Here is a 15,051-nt window from a genome sequence, read left to right on the forward strand (position 1 = left end):
GACATGTTCGCTGTTGATTAGGGCTGCAACGATTAGTCAGTATAATTGACAATTCTTTGATTACATGTATTAATCTTACAAATACATCTAATTAAGCTATCAAGCTTAGGTTTCATATCACTCATCATTTTTATCGTTTTTCAGTTTTCACATTAAATTTGAAAATACCCGTTGCTCTTTACATTGTGTGTTAATTTCATGGTGAATGGACCAAAAGAAATGGCTCAAAATTACTTGGTAAAACATTCTGGTTCCATTGACTTACATTAAAAGTAAAATAGTTTTTCCCTTCTTCTGTAAAGTCACCATTTTGGAGGTATGGGATTTTGTTCCGACAGCAGTGATATTCATATTTCATGGGTCATTAGTTTAATTTGCTATGGGAATTGATGTAATGGCTGAGACTGGACAACCAGGTGACATTGACAGGTGAGGTAAAACAAGAACAGGAGCCACGCTCACAGGAAGCAGAGACGGGGACATGCCAGGAATAATTATTGACTAATCAGCTAATAAAAATAATAGTCGAAGCCGTACTGTTGATCCGCTGCCGCTCAAACTGTTTGAACGTGTCTACTTCTCCCGAATGCAGCAGTGAACGAAACAAAGTGTTTCTCATTTTTATAAGCATTAAAGTTTTTGTAAAGTGGTAGATTTTGGTCAGTAAGGCACTTTATTGTAGGTCTGTTTAATCTTCACAACTTTCAGCCTTTATTTCTCTTTCAACCAATAACCGAACGTGTCATTTTGACGCTATTTGGCGGCTGAAATTTTGCTGCATCCTTGCAGGATAACCTCACAGTGGGAATGACGAAAAGGCAAACGAAAGGGTGCATTCTGTTATTCCCCATGGGGTACACAGTGTTCTGAATAGTTGGCACAGCTCCAAACCACTGTGTCTATACATAAATACATTTCCCCCCTCTCTCTCTTTCTCTCTCTTGCTCGCAGATGGCCTGGATGCCCTGTCTTTTTCAATCAGCTCGCTGACCTTGATTGGCATGCTGGCCGTGATCACGTACACGGTAAGTATACAGAAGCGTTGTGTGTATTTGTCTGTATTTGTGTGTCGAAGCAAATGCAACATTGATTTGCCCACTTGAGAGGGTCATAAAAAGAGACTGCTGTGCACTGTCCCGAGGGCTAAAATGGGGGGGTATAGAGGGGGGAGGACAGAAGTTGCCCCAGCAGTGTCGTAAAGGGACGTGGTCTTCTACTTGACTTAGCAGTCCCTCAAGCCCCTGGTATCAGGTGAGTTCAAGGTAGAATTGCAGTCCACTGAGCAGTGTTCCTTATGCAAGTCGAAGTCATCGCAGAGTGGTTTGGATGCACTTCTGCAAGCAGCCTATGACCTGAATTAATAGGAAAAGTCCAGCAAAATGTTCACAATTGAAATACCGTATAATCAATCAGAGCAAGTTTGCTTCTTTAGCGTTGCACTGGAGCTGCAAAGCCAATGTAGCTGACAAGTACTCAGAGCTTCTATCACAGCATTTGACCATGAATATTAGAGCTAGCCCTTCAGATTTGGTCATAAATATCAAACTTGGGACAAAAAAAATGAGAAAAGAACACCATAATGCTAATTTCTGCCAGTACCTGCACACTTCCATTGAAGTGTTCACCGTACATCACTTTTATGCAACAAATCATAAATCAATACTGTGATTCATTCAATACACCATCGTCTCAGGATTCGACCCACGAAACATGTTATGATCCATTATTTCTGGCAGTTACGATCGTCTCATTTGCAGCATCTACACCGAATGAGCAAACGCCATCAAATCTGTGTCCTCACCTTCAGAGCCTCGCCGCCTCCACAGAGACCCCATAATCCAAAACATGAGGTCTGATAACGTGACAAGAGTCAGAGATCAGTTCAGAGATCTATGAGTCAGGAGGAAGAAAACTCCTCCGTTCTAGACTCCTCCATTCTAGTCACCAAGATCATGACTGTAGCCCAGAGAATGAGGGAACAGCGCCCCCTTTACTTTGGATGCGCCATTTCATTAAAAAATGGGGCCAGTCAACTTTTCATGATACACAAAGTGCCACAATATGGATTTGTTCTGTGATTTGTATTCAACGTTTAACATCCTGCACTTCAATAATTCCAGTTAAACAGGACAAATGATGCCCTCTTAGTAATTAAACATGCAGTCTATGTTCTTTCCACACTGACAGTATCTATAATATGCTCAGAAAAGCCCTCATATTGCCCAGCCCTGCACATATGAAATTCTACTTATATGTTAGTGCAAAGTTTACGGCCTGTAGATAAACATTTTTTGGTTGTTCCAGATTAAGCATGAATATTTAAAGCTTTTAATTTTTTTTTGTTTATTTGTTTGTTTTCCATTTCTTTCAAATGACAGATTTTTCTCAAGAAACTGTTCCCACCTAACATGAATGGTTAATTTCACTGTTATTTTAGTGTTTATTTCTGTTCAGCTCCTGAAGGCCTAACCAGTGGTAGAGCCCACTTGGCTGTATGTACCTATATACCAGGGATAAAAGAAACTGTGATTGAATAATTTTCTGTTGAGTAGGTGAGGAAATTTCCAACCAAAGCTTAATATTCAAACAAGAGAATTTGTGCACTGTTTAAATACAATAAACACGAATAAAATGAAATATTTCAGAAATTAGGCTTTGCTGAAGGCCTAGAAGGCCATGGGGGTCAATTTGGTTGTCATGCAAGCTAGCTGCCTAAATCATCACGCTGACCTCAAACCATGTTTGTAGTAACATGGTGATCTCAAATAGACTTTGTCAAATAGACAAAATTTGGGCCTCGATATGAATGCTGCTACTGTTTTTAAGCTAAGCAGCGTTTTATGGTTCATATTTAACAGTCTGCTTTTTGTTAGGTAATCGGGCTTTCATTGCATAAAGGTCCATATCTTGGAAAAACCAAGAAAAATATGACTTTTTTCGAAGTTTTGAAACACATCAATCCTTTCCCAGTCCATACAGTCTGTATATGAAAACGAAGCCGAATTCGTAGTTTTTGTGATAACACGTTCTTATAAATGCCCGCTTATTCAGCTTACAGCAGTTTAGCCCCGCCCACTCACACTGAAGTTGTATGGAGTGTTTCAGGCCAGATTACTTCCTGAATGAGGCACAAAACAGGGCAGCCAGTCAGAGCAAAGGTCATTTACATTCATCAGTTATTGGAAAGTGGTCATGATGACCACTTTTGGTACACAAAATCACACAGACGTTATAAGTGGTCCTCGGGAAACAATGACATTCAAGAAAAATGTTAACTTTGCACAGAAGTGCACTGCAGGTTTCTTGAGCTCCAGATGTTCCTCATGATTGATTGACGCCTCACTCTTGGTAATGTTTTGTGATTCTTGGGTGTCGGCCTGTGATTCCTCATGCTGACGTGCCCACCTTCATCGTTCACTTGTGCCTATGCATGAGTGGCTCAAGGGGGCCTTAGTAAGATATATATTCCCTCTTTCTGCCACCTACTTATACATCTGAGCCTGGACGCTCATTAATAAATGCCTGTATTTTGATTCCCTCAGCACGCTGTAGCTGTCCACCATTGCATCCGAGTCAGGAAAATCGACTGGGCCGTGATGCTCGTTAATGTTGTCCATTTTTCACTGCTGCCGTCGTGGGTAACTAGATTGCGAGCATCGCCGCGGCGCTCGGTTCTCGGCTCTCGACTCTCAACTCTGAAGAGGCAGCGAGACAGGGCAGTGCCTGCCAGGCTGGGAATTACTGAAAATTTGAAAAAATATCAAGCTGCAAACCAGCAAGTGTTGGAATCTATCCTGCTTCCTGTCAAGCTCGGAGCCATGCTGGAGAATCACGGCACAATTTTCAAGGATGCCACTAGTAAATAATGCACAATTGAGTGGCAAAGTCGCCCCGTCTCTCTTTCTTCGCCGGAGCTGTAATCCTGCTTGATGCGCGCTGCCTTTAAAGTTGATTCGTAATTAGCTGGCAAACTCCCGAGTCTGGTAATGCTTTTCTGGCTCTGTTCTGACCCCATGTTGTTAGAGAAGCTTCGAGAGACGCCTGGGAAAAAAAAAGTCTTTGTGCTGTTGATGTTTCCTCTGTTGTGGCGAGAAGACTTGAAGCCAATCAAAAAGAAGACTGTGGGAGCCCCCTGGCTCGCGGGACCTGCCCCACTCCATCAACTCTCCCTCTCTATCGCTCTCGCTTTACCCGTCAACACAATCACTCCCTTTATTCTCACTCTGACCTCTTGTCTTTGCCTTGATTGAAACACTAGACTCCAATAGCAGTCGACCCGCCAATCCTGTCCTACTCATGTAGCCCCAGAGACGGGTGATTTATCACACCGGGCTATGTGTTATTATTATGCTTGATTAACCTAATGGAATCTAAGTGATGGGCTCCGTATGGAGCGGCAATGTTGTCCAGGCTCCGGCCGGTTAATTTATCACCTCACTTTGTGCCGAGGTGGCTACTTGCTGTTAATTCAAACAACAGGCCGAGATGTAAACTCCATATAACAGCGCCACGGCTGACTGCGCTCAAAGTAAGTGCAAGAGCAAGCAGTTCTAACCTTAGGAGCTCAGCTTTTTCCCTTTTTTATTCCAGCCAGTGCCATACTTTCCCCAGAAATTAATATTCAGCCAGCGCTACGTTCAGCAGGCAAAGCTGACTTACTCGTCCAAGCTTGATGGTCAACTAAAAACAGTCATGCTAGGAGAGCTTGTTGGACACGTGAAGAGCAACTCTTTTCAGCTTGTTTGGTTTGCTGTATTCAGAAGTTTTATACTGGAGCCGACTTTGTAACTCCTGTACAAAATCTTCACGTGGTAGGGACCAATTATAGAAGCCCTGCAGGGCAAGAACCGCAGCACCAATTATGCAGGTTCTGTACTGCAAAGTGAGTCTTAAGCCATTCTCACCTTAGCAGCCTCAATCAGTTCTTTTAGCTGTACGTGTAAGTTCAACGCACAGTCCACATTGTTGGCAGTAATAACAAACTCTAATTGCATAATTATACAGTCAACATCACTGATGCAGGGCTGGCCAGTACACAATATAAAGGACAGCAGTTTTTCTGTTTTAATTATGTCAAAAATTATGTGAAAAAGGAAAAAACGCAAAGTTTTGCTCCACAACACTGTAGATTTTATTATGAATTATATTTCTTTTTGTCTCACACATGTTCAAGACAAAGGGTCTTCTTTTTATCCACCAATGGTGAGCTTGCAAAACTTGATGAATGAAAATCAATCCCTTTTCTTATTACAGGTAATTTATTGTTATTATTTTTTGTTATACTGGCTTTAAGTGTATTGTGGTCGATATTAGTTTTATTTAAACCAGATCTTTTTTTTTTTCTTTCTCTAAATCAGGTCTTGCTTTTTGACACTTGCCTTATTGCCAAGCCCAGATCTCTAGCCAGCATATCTTCCTCTATTACCAAATGTAGCTTCTGACCTCACATCAAGGCGATGACCATAAATGTTTTTTCCTGAATGCCGGCTGAATTCGCCGGGTAGGTTTGTTTGGAGTCTCTGGCCGAGTGGAGGGTCTACTAATTGCTTCACTTTGACTTCCACCTTGAACTCTGCATTCCCTGAGCACCGTTCATGGCATCTGAAAGGGTCCCGGTGCTGTGACACATATATGGCCTTGTTGACATTGGTCAGGCCTTCTCGGAGGTGAAGGTTTCAGGGTGTTCCAGCGTCAGAGGTGAAGAGCCGTAATCATGCCCATGGTGCGAGGTGCATGGCTGGGGTCTGTGCCTGACCATAGAGTCACTTTCACACGTCTCCAGGCTGCGTTTTTTTTGTTTTTAGAACATTTCTGAATTCTGCAGTCATGTTACACCTTTTAAAATGAAGTTGTCAGAAAGGCTTTTTGGAGCAAAGACGAAGGGAGAAAAGCACTTTTGGTTCCCTAAATGACTTTCAGTTGACTTGTTTTACTTGGGGTTTTTTTTAAGATGCCACAGAATTAATTTATTTACCTTCTTCATAGAAGATATGTTTGTTCAGGGTGAAAAATGCCCAGGTCCGGTTTTATATCCCTGTTATTTGGCTCTAGAATTAAATTTTACCTTTCTTCGAGGCTCAGGCATAATCTAATTGGCTCGTTTACAGCGAAGCACCGCGATGGCTCACACAGCAGCAACATTTCAAAGTAGACGCAGGCAGGAAAATAAAATGAACCTCTGTGTAAATAAACTGGTCCTCATACTGTTTAGTTAACTACTCACTTTCAGTCGCAACACCAACACAAAGTAAATTAAAGCTGTTATCTCACTATGGAGTTCAGCCTTCAGAAATGATAAAATCTCTCAGCAGGGCTGCTTACAGGCTGCTGTTGGGGTTGTGATGCTAATAAAGGTGGAGCTGCATCTCCGTCCATTCAGGGTCAAATGCTGATCAAAGCTGCTCGATGTTGTCCGAACTTTGAGAAATTGTCCGGAGTGAAATGTGCAGAGAAACTAACAGCTCTGAGTTAAAGCTGTCGGGATCCTTTTTGAGATGTGGGAGCTGAAGTTCCTGTTTTCCGGCTTGTTTAGATAATTTCCAGTTCCACCTTAAGTGGTGCTGCAGTTACATTCTGCCACCTATACAAGCTGTAGCATTTAAGGTGGAACCCCTTCAGCTTGGTTTAAAGACGATCAGCCGCTGACAGTTTGGTTCTTGTGAAGGGAATGAAAAGTGTGGACGTCCCTTCACATCCTGGAGCTGCATTTCTGCACTCAGTCTGCCATTTTCATTGCTGCTGCTCTGTTGTTTCACTGGGCTAGAACGTGGGCTGGTGTATGTATAATTTGGGGGTTTGAATATTCAAGTCCAAGACCGTTATGAACCAGTTTAGGATTTTGGAATCATCCCGTTTTATCACCCTCTTTTGAAGATGCAGCATCTACATTTGAGGTTCACAGTGTGTCAGTTCTATGTATCGAACTTCTTATTCTGCTTTACCAATGTTGGTTCAGTTTTCCATTCTGTGACACCTTTAACCTCTTATTCTCCATGGTATATTTTGGTTTGTCCATCTGAATTTATGTGACCAAATCGTAAGGAAAATTATTTATTTATTTATTTATTTATTTCTGTAAAAGCTCCCCTCAAATGAACAGAACATGTGTTTTATGGTCACACATATTACTATATGCTTAGTATTTACTGCTGAAAGCCAAAAATCTTTGACGCTCTTTGTATTATATTATGAAAATACCGTTTACAGAACAGGTCACTGAAGAGTTGCCATCTTTTTATATTTGATAGCCCAGATTTGTGGAAATGTGTTGTGCTTTCAAACACCCAGTTGTCGCTGAAATGCGGTGTAATTCTAATGAGGAATTAAGACGCATCACAAAAACTTTAGCATGGAGGTAGTTTTGGTTACAGGTTTGTAGCTATTAGCATTTACGTATTAAACAAATTCATTAGCTGAAAAGTAGGAGCCTCTGCAATAATCACAAGCTCATATAATGTTGCAAACAAGTACATAACATGTTTTATATAGTAGAAGCTGTGGAGCATTGAAAAATCTGAAGGGGGATAATTTGATAAGAATTGACTAAATTAATATTGCAGCATATTATTTACATTCTATATTGTTATTATACATATTGATTTAAAGTCCTATTGTGTAAGTTGAACATTGGTATTGTTGTATATAAAATAACTAAAGTTAATAACTAATAAGTTCTCTTATAAAGGTTTTAGTAATTATAATATAGCATTATTATTTCTTGTATGCGTAAAGCTCACCCTCAACAATGTATATTAGGGGAAAAAAGGAAAGTCTTAAAAGTGGTCAGTACACTTTGCAACAAAACCCCCTGAAACAGTTGTGATTTTTGACTTTTCTTACTGTTGAGCTTCTTTCTACTCGCACAAGCTTTTCCTCCATCCTGCCCTCATGTATCACCCCAAAGCACTTTTTTCAGAACTTCCTTCCACCTTCAGAATGCATCATCAGAATATTATCTGTTTAGATGGTGACTTCAGTACAGACTGAATTTAGTTCAGTCGCTATTCCAGAATAACACTTCCTAACTTCATAATCTCATTAATTCCAGATAAGAAAACAGTATCACACAAACAGACTAACTAACTAGACTAAAGCTCCTAAATCCTGTCCTGACTTTAGGATAAACTCCAACAGGGTCCTAACTTCTGTTTTAGGGTCCGTTTATGATTTTTAGGTGGCTGAGTCAGGCGGCGTAATTCACTACCAGCATAATGAGCTCCATTTATTTCTACTGTAAAACGCTGCTTTCGGCTAAAGCGTTTGGGAAATGGAGACTGAAACTGGGGAGTGGCAATGCTCTGATTAACAGCAGGGGGCACTTCCACAGTATTCACTACTTACAGTTTATCACTCTTTAGTTCTGTTTGGCCTTTTTTAAATCTCAGTAACAGTAGCTGCCTGGCTAACAAGCTTCTGTTTACGTTTCACTGTGCAAACCACATTGAGCATGAGAGCAACTTAAGGCAGGTGTCTTAGCCAAGGCTGCTTAAAAAGATGTCAAAGTATTCGTTTTATTTTGAATAAAAATGATTACCACACTCACTTCCTAATCTTTGTCATATTTGCACATGCGTATGTATGTGTATCGCAGCTTGAATGCCCGTCTGCTTAGCGCTGCGTTTGTCGGTGGTTTGTGCATTTGCTATTAGGCTTTACTCAATGACATAAAAGCCTTGCGAGTGCACTGATTTACAGCCTTGAGACCATCTCTCTCTCTCCCTCTCGCGCTCTCTCTCTCTCCTCTAAATCTCCAACATCAAGACGCCTAGGCCCAGTGAGAAAGGAAGGCTAGGAGGATTAATTTCCCTCCTCCCCCAATTTAATCACAGGCTGTTAATTGACCCAGCAGAAATTATGTGCCTCCTGGTTACGTCCTAGGGCCCACTTCAGTCTCCCATCTCAAAATGTTATTTTCTACCCTTTATTTTTATTCGTTTTGTCTCATGTTCTGCTCCTTTTTCAGTTCCTTTCAGTAGTTTCCTGAGTCATTGCAATGAAGTTCTCTACCTTTTTTGCCATTCAAAGTTTGTTTTGTGCTGCTTCTGCATTTGCCAGTTGGTTAGTTTTCATCGAAACCAGAATTCGGGACCAAAAGACAGGCTTCTTTTATATACATCAAGACATTTTATTTATGCTTTGAAATGAACATAATGTCGACTAAAAAGAAGTGATAATCACGGTGTTGGGAAACAGAGCTGAGAGAATCCTATTTTAATTTTTAACTGGTTGCTTAAAAATATTAAACATTAAAGCTTGTACACTTTTGAAAATATAGTTTTCCTTACGGAATCTCAAGCTGAATTCCAGAACGATCCTGCTATGTTTACAGAAACCCCCTTTGTTTTTTAATACCCAGAGCACATAGATGCAGATTTAGAACTCCTGTCTAGCCGTCTGAGGTTTCAACAGGGGATGCTATAAGTCACATTAGTGTTCGTCATTTAGAAAATAAACAGCTGTGAACCCAAACAAGCAGGATCTAAAGAACACAGGTTTGCAGTAACAACTTCGAAAACTAGAGGTAAAAGTTTATTTCCAAGAAGTTTGAGTTACTTTGTGAGGTTTTAAATGAAAGGATGAAAATGAAATCAGTTCATTCTGAAAAGCATGTAAGTTGAAGACTGTATTGAACCAAGCTGATTGTGTTTGTGTTTCGCTGTTGATCTGCTGCAGCTCAAATTGTTTGAACTCCTCTGCTGACCAGCACAGGGATGTAGTGTAGGGAGCAAACAGCATTTTAAACACCATAATTTTCGTAACTACTCAAATGATTGGTTAGTGATTAGATGTTGGCTCTTTGTAGCCCTGTTTAGCATCTTTTGGCCAAAAATTTTTTTGAATCTTTTTGCTAAAAACTGACCCAATTTTGGCCAAAAACATTCGATGGCTGACGTCTCAGTGCATCTCTAAACCACATTGAGTGAACCAGTTAACATGAATTTGTCTTAAAAATGTCATTTTTAGATAAATAGATAAATACTTTATATTTGACAGCCTGAGGTCTGCACTCTGTAAACATCACCAGCTGTTTGTGTTCAGTTTCGTCTACAGTGAATGAAATGCACACCCAGTGGGATTCTGGTAGGGTGATTGACTTGGCCAGTCAAGAATATTTCATAGCCGGTTTAGCAGCGTGTTTCAGGTCATTATTTCTGCTGTAAGGTGATACGCCGTCCACTGAGATGTCTGGTTGGATCTGAGCAGTTGTGATGCCTCTGCATGCTTCAGAATTAATTCTGCTGTTGTCATCAATAAAGACAAGTGAGCTGGTAGGCTTTGGAGCATGAGTGCTTCCTGTTTTCTAACCTGTCTAATCTGTCGGTCAGAGCAGTTCAGAGCACCACAGGGTTTTTAATAGAGGTTTTTAGTGAACTTCTCTGACTTTTCTGCTTTTAAGACTTACCAGTGATTCCTCCCGACATCCGCTTATGACTTTTGTGTGGGTTTATGCACCAATACATTCATGAGACAATGTTTTGGGGCAAAGTTTTGGCCTCAAATGTATTTTTGTTAAGTACATTCATGGTGGATGGATACATGCAAGATGTTCTGAGACAAAATAGTCCCCAAAGAAAACTTTCAGATTTTCTACTGTAGGTTCACTGGTGGTTTTAGATAGTAAATAAAATGCCTATATTTGTGTTGAAGTCATGGTGACCCCGGGTTCCTATCACCACCACTGTAAAGACACCTGAATCATTTCACACCAAACCTGTCTGTTTACATCTCAAACACTCAATTATGCAGAAATGTTGGAAATTGGAAAGTGTCAGGAAAGAAAACGGAGAACATACCAGAAAATGACATAGAAGCCTCAAAAGTGTCAAATCGATCAGAATTTCATTTGTCCACTCTTTACTTTTGGGCACCTACTTTAACTCTTCCTTCTTTCCAATCTTAAAACCAGTGAGTAATAGCTGCAACGATGGCTGCTCCCAAACATCTCACTGGTGTTGTTCTCCTTTAAAGAGAATCCAGCATTCACAGCAGCAAATACTCAAACTCATCTCAGCTGCAAAACTCTTTGTCATTAGCTAAAGTGGCTAAATGAGATGTTCCTGTGGCAATTGGATGTAAAATAATCAGTAATCTTAAGCAACTAAAAAAAAAACAAGTTTCCAAAACAGGAGTTCATGCTACAGAGAAAATGTGGCTCCTAACAACCACCTGGAGGACCTGGTTACACACCATAACTGCCCCCATAAAATAAACAGGCCCATAGGTGTTTTTGTTTCTGTCCATCCTTCCTCTGTGAGAAGATGACTCAGCGCTGTGGGTCTGAAAGGATCTGTTCAAGAAGAACCTCACTGACAAAGGAAGATGGACACATCAAAGTTCAGCAGTTGCCTTTATGCCAGGCTCTTCATCAGCCAGAAGACGGTCTGATCAGTCCTTTCGGGTTGTGTAGCTGACTTGTAGATGCCCCAGGCCTTATGCTAGCATCTGTTATTGCTAATTGTAATTGGTTCACCACTAATCCCATCAGCCCATTAAGATCCAACTTCATCATGTCAGAGCTGGTGGGTCCTTTGAATGGACCACAAGCCACAAGGCTAAAAGTCAGCAACGGTTTGGTGCTCTGCCTATGACTTCATGAAGCAGCATCGATAAACAACATAGAGCTCCTCCACCATCAACATCGAATAAAGGATGGAATCATTATCTGTAGGAGTCCTCGTGTTCATCTTCCTTCTGAAGGACAGAACTTTAGCTCGAGGACCTGAGGATCTGTCAACAGAGCGGTCACAGCAAGGCATTTAAGATTGAGCAGTTCCAAAATCCAAAAACTCAAAAATAGGGCTGGAAATGATTTGTTGGCTTCTGTTCAAGAAGTAACGCACCAGAGCAGTGTGCTCAGAGGAACGCCAGCAATATGGTTTGATCAGCTGGGGGTGGCATCACATATGTCATCATTTCTTTCCTCTGTTTACTTATTTCTCTCCCTCAGAGGTTTGCAAATAAAATGCAAACAAGCTACAGCCTCAGATATTAGAGGCAAAGTTTGTTTGTGCTTTGTAAATATACAGTGTAGTCAAAATAATAGACACACATCTTTTGTCTTTTTGGCTCTGAAGGCCATTGATATGGTATTCCAGGTGGTTGCTAAGGTGTTCCTAGGTCATTGTTGTGCTATTCCAGGTGTTTGCTGAGGTGTTTCTAGGCCTTGCTATTCGGGTGGTTGCTGAGAGGTTGCTAGGTTATTGCTGTGCTATTCTGGGTGTTGCCAGCCTTTATTATGCCTAGGTGGTTGCTAAGGTGTTGCTAGGCCTTTATTATGCCTAGGTGATCGATAAGGTGTTGCTAGGCCATTGTGCTATTCCAGGTGGTTGCTGAGGTGTTTCTAGGCCTTTGCGTTGCTATTCCAGGTGAATGCTTAGATGTTGTTAGGTCATTGCCGTGCTATTCCAGGTGTTACTTGGCCTTTACTATGCCTCAGTGGTTGGTAAGGTGTTGCCTTTACTATGCCAAAGTGTTTGCTTAGGTGTTGCTAGGCCATTGTTGTGCTGTTTCAGGTGGTTGCTAAGGTGTTGCCAGACCTTAACTATGCCGAGGTGGTTGCTAAGGTGCTGTTATGATACGTGCATGATGGTGATATCAGAAAAGTGCGCATGTCGCCTCTTCTATCCCTTAGTGGTTTTCTTCCTGGTCTAACCATCCATAAAACATTGTACTGCAACTTTTCATTATAGAATAATAATAGAAAGAAAACGAAGAACCAGGCTGTTGAAAATGGATATTCGTAATCAGTAAACGTGTAGGATTACACAGTTCTCTCATTAATTCTTGAGTAGGAGAACAAACAAAAAGTATAAAGATTACAGTTGATGCTGGATGTGCCGGCCATCATGAGGCAGAATAAATCAGAATAAATTTGAATGAATCAACTGTAGCCAAAACATTAGAGGGATAAAATTTTAGATGGGTGGTTTGTTTTTGAGATTGAAAAACGCTGGTGAGTTTTGGTGAAGAAAACATGATGAGCACAAAAAAAAACGAAGCTGTTCAGATGACAGATAACATCCAAAATACAGAAGACCTTGAAGGCCTCAAACCAAGTTTTTAAATAATATAAAAACCTCTGGGGACACTTTCTATGAATGTCACATTTGTAAGCACCTATAAACACATTTGTAACGTCATAATACATTCACAAGGCATTATAAACATGGTTATAAATATTTATAAAAATGGATTACACTGAATTATGCTTTATAGCCATGTTTTATATGTTATGAATGGTTAATGCAATACATTATAAGTGGTGTTAATAACATGCTATACTGTCAGTGTCAAAGATGTCAGTCCAAGCCTGGAAAATGTGTAAAATAAAAACAAAAACAAAGTTTATTTACGCCCTGAGATTTCCGGTATTATGTATGAGCGTGAAGTCACTGTGAAGTGAAAGCTTGGAGAGGGGGAGGCGAGATAGTCAAGCGCTGTCATTGTAACTTGTTCCCTCACTGGTTCTAATGTCTAGCACTAGAACCCTTCACTCTGTAACACTACACTTCACTACAGTACAGTAATGCTGATTTCTGCTGGCGTTCCATTGGATATGCTGTGTTAAGTCAGTGCCAGGCTAACGGTGGTGCACATTAACAGTGGTGAACATTGACTTTCCAACATTGGGTGAAACTCTGATGTTGCTCTAGTTTAAACTCTGAATTTGAAGCCTGTAATGAGCTTTTTTGTGTTTTAGTGTTTCAGTAAATCCTTCAGTAAATACTCAAACACGAAGCCTCACTCTGAACACTGGAGGAGGCTTTAGTCCAGTATGCTTCACTTTACTTAGAGTGGACTAATACAACTAATGAGCTCTAAGAATTTGTTATGAACAGTATTTATAATGCATTATGTTAACAATTCTTGATGCATAATAAGCATGGCTATAACATGATGCATTTTTCTGAATATTTATAACCATGTTTATGATGCCTTATGAACACATTATATGTTATGAATGTGTTTATAGATGCTTACAAATGTGACATTCATAGAAAAGGTGACAACTGTTTGTTACAGATGCATATACACTGTTTTAAAAACAAACACAAACAAATTAGACTGCCCAAATTCACCTGTGTACGTTTGTTCTTAAGTGTGTTTGTGAGAAAGATCCTAAGAAAAAGTCAGTGTCAGATTCATGACATGGTCATAAAGCGCAGAACTGTTCTCACCTTTGAGCTCTTGAGAGTGTGTAGATTCTCTTCTTACCTTAGAACAAGTCCCAGATAAGAGAACACTGGCAAAGGGGTCTTCATCAAAACTGTGTTAAAGAGGCTTTTTAGGACAAAATTTCATCATAAGAATGGTTGCAGAATGAGGCCCAAGAGGTGAAATACAAACATGATTATGGACTTAAAACGCAGATATCACAGCCAGAGCTGGTGAAAGATCTTAATACGTCCTGTCTGCTGAGTTAAAACTCTAAGGAGATTATTTACTCTGAACTGAACAAGCAGCTCCTCTGTCTCCACGGCAGAGAGCCCACACATCTCTCTTCACCTTATTCTCTCTCTCTTTGCTCTCTGATGGGCTGTTTGCTGAATCATTCGTTCAATTGCATCACTGACTGTCTCACTCCACAGCAGGGTTTCTCAACTAATGGTCTGCAGGCCTGAATTCTGGGGAGGCAGAAGTCGTAACATACATTTTTTAAGTCATAAAAACACAAGTGGAGGAACAGATTAACTTAATTAACAATCTAGAAACAAACGTTTTCCAATTCTAGCCAATATACCCTATATTGCCAAAAGAATTCGCTCGTCTGCCTTCGCACACATATGAACTTGAGTGAGATCCTGTTCTTAATCCATAGGGTTTAATATGATGTTGGCTCACCCTTTGCAGCTATAACAGCTTCAGCTCTTCTGGGAAGGCGTTCCACAAAGGTTAGGAGTGTGTTTATGGGAATTTTTGACCGTTCTTACAGAAGCACATTTGTGAGGTCAGACACTGATGTTGGACGAGAAGGCCTGGCTCACAGTCTCCACTCTAATACAGCCCAAAGGTGTTCTATGGGGTTGAGGTCAGGACTCTGTGCAGGCCAGT

General features: G+C 40.5%; 1 protein-coding gene across 1 annotated transcript in view; it reads left to right on the plus strand.

Moving 5' to 3' along the window:
• The window catches only part of lmbrd1 (LMBR1 domain containing 1), a 171,496-nt gene that overhangs the window by 77,646 nt on the left and 78,799 nt on the right, over positions 1 to 15,051 (plus strand). Inside the window, exon 7 of the mRNA XM_037533048.1 lies at positions 952 to 1,025. Coding sequence (XP_037388945.1) covers positions 952 to 1,025 — 74 coding nt within the window. The remainder of the gene's footprint in view (positions 1 to 951; positions 1,026 to 15,051) is intronic.

Source organism: Pygocentrus nattereri, chromosome 22, assembly GCF_015220715.1.
Source record: "Pygocentrus nattereri isolate fPygNat1 chromosome 22, fPygNat1.pri, whole genome shotgun sequence".
NCBI classification, from domain to species: domain Eukaryota; kingdom Metazoa; phylum Chordata; class Actinopteri; order Characiformes; family Serrasalmidae; genus Pygocentrus; species Pygocentrus nattereri.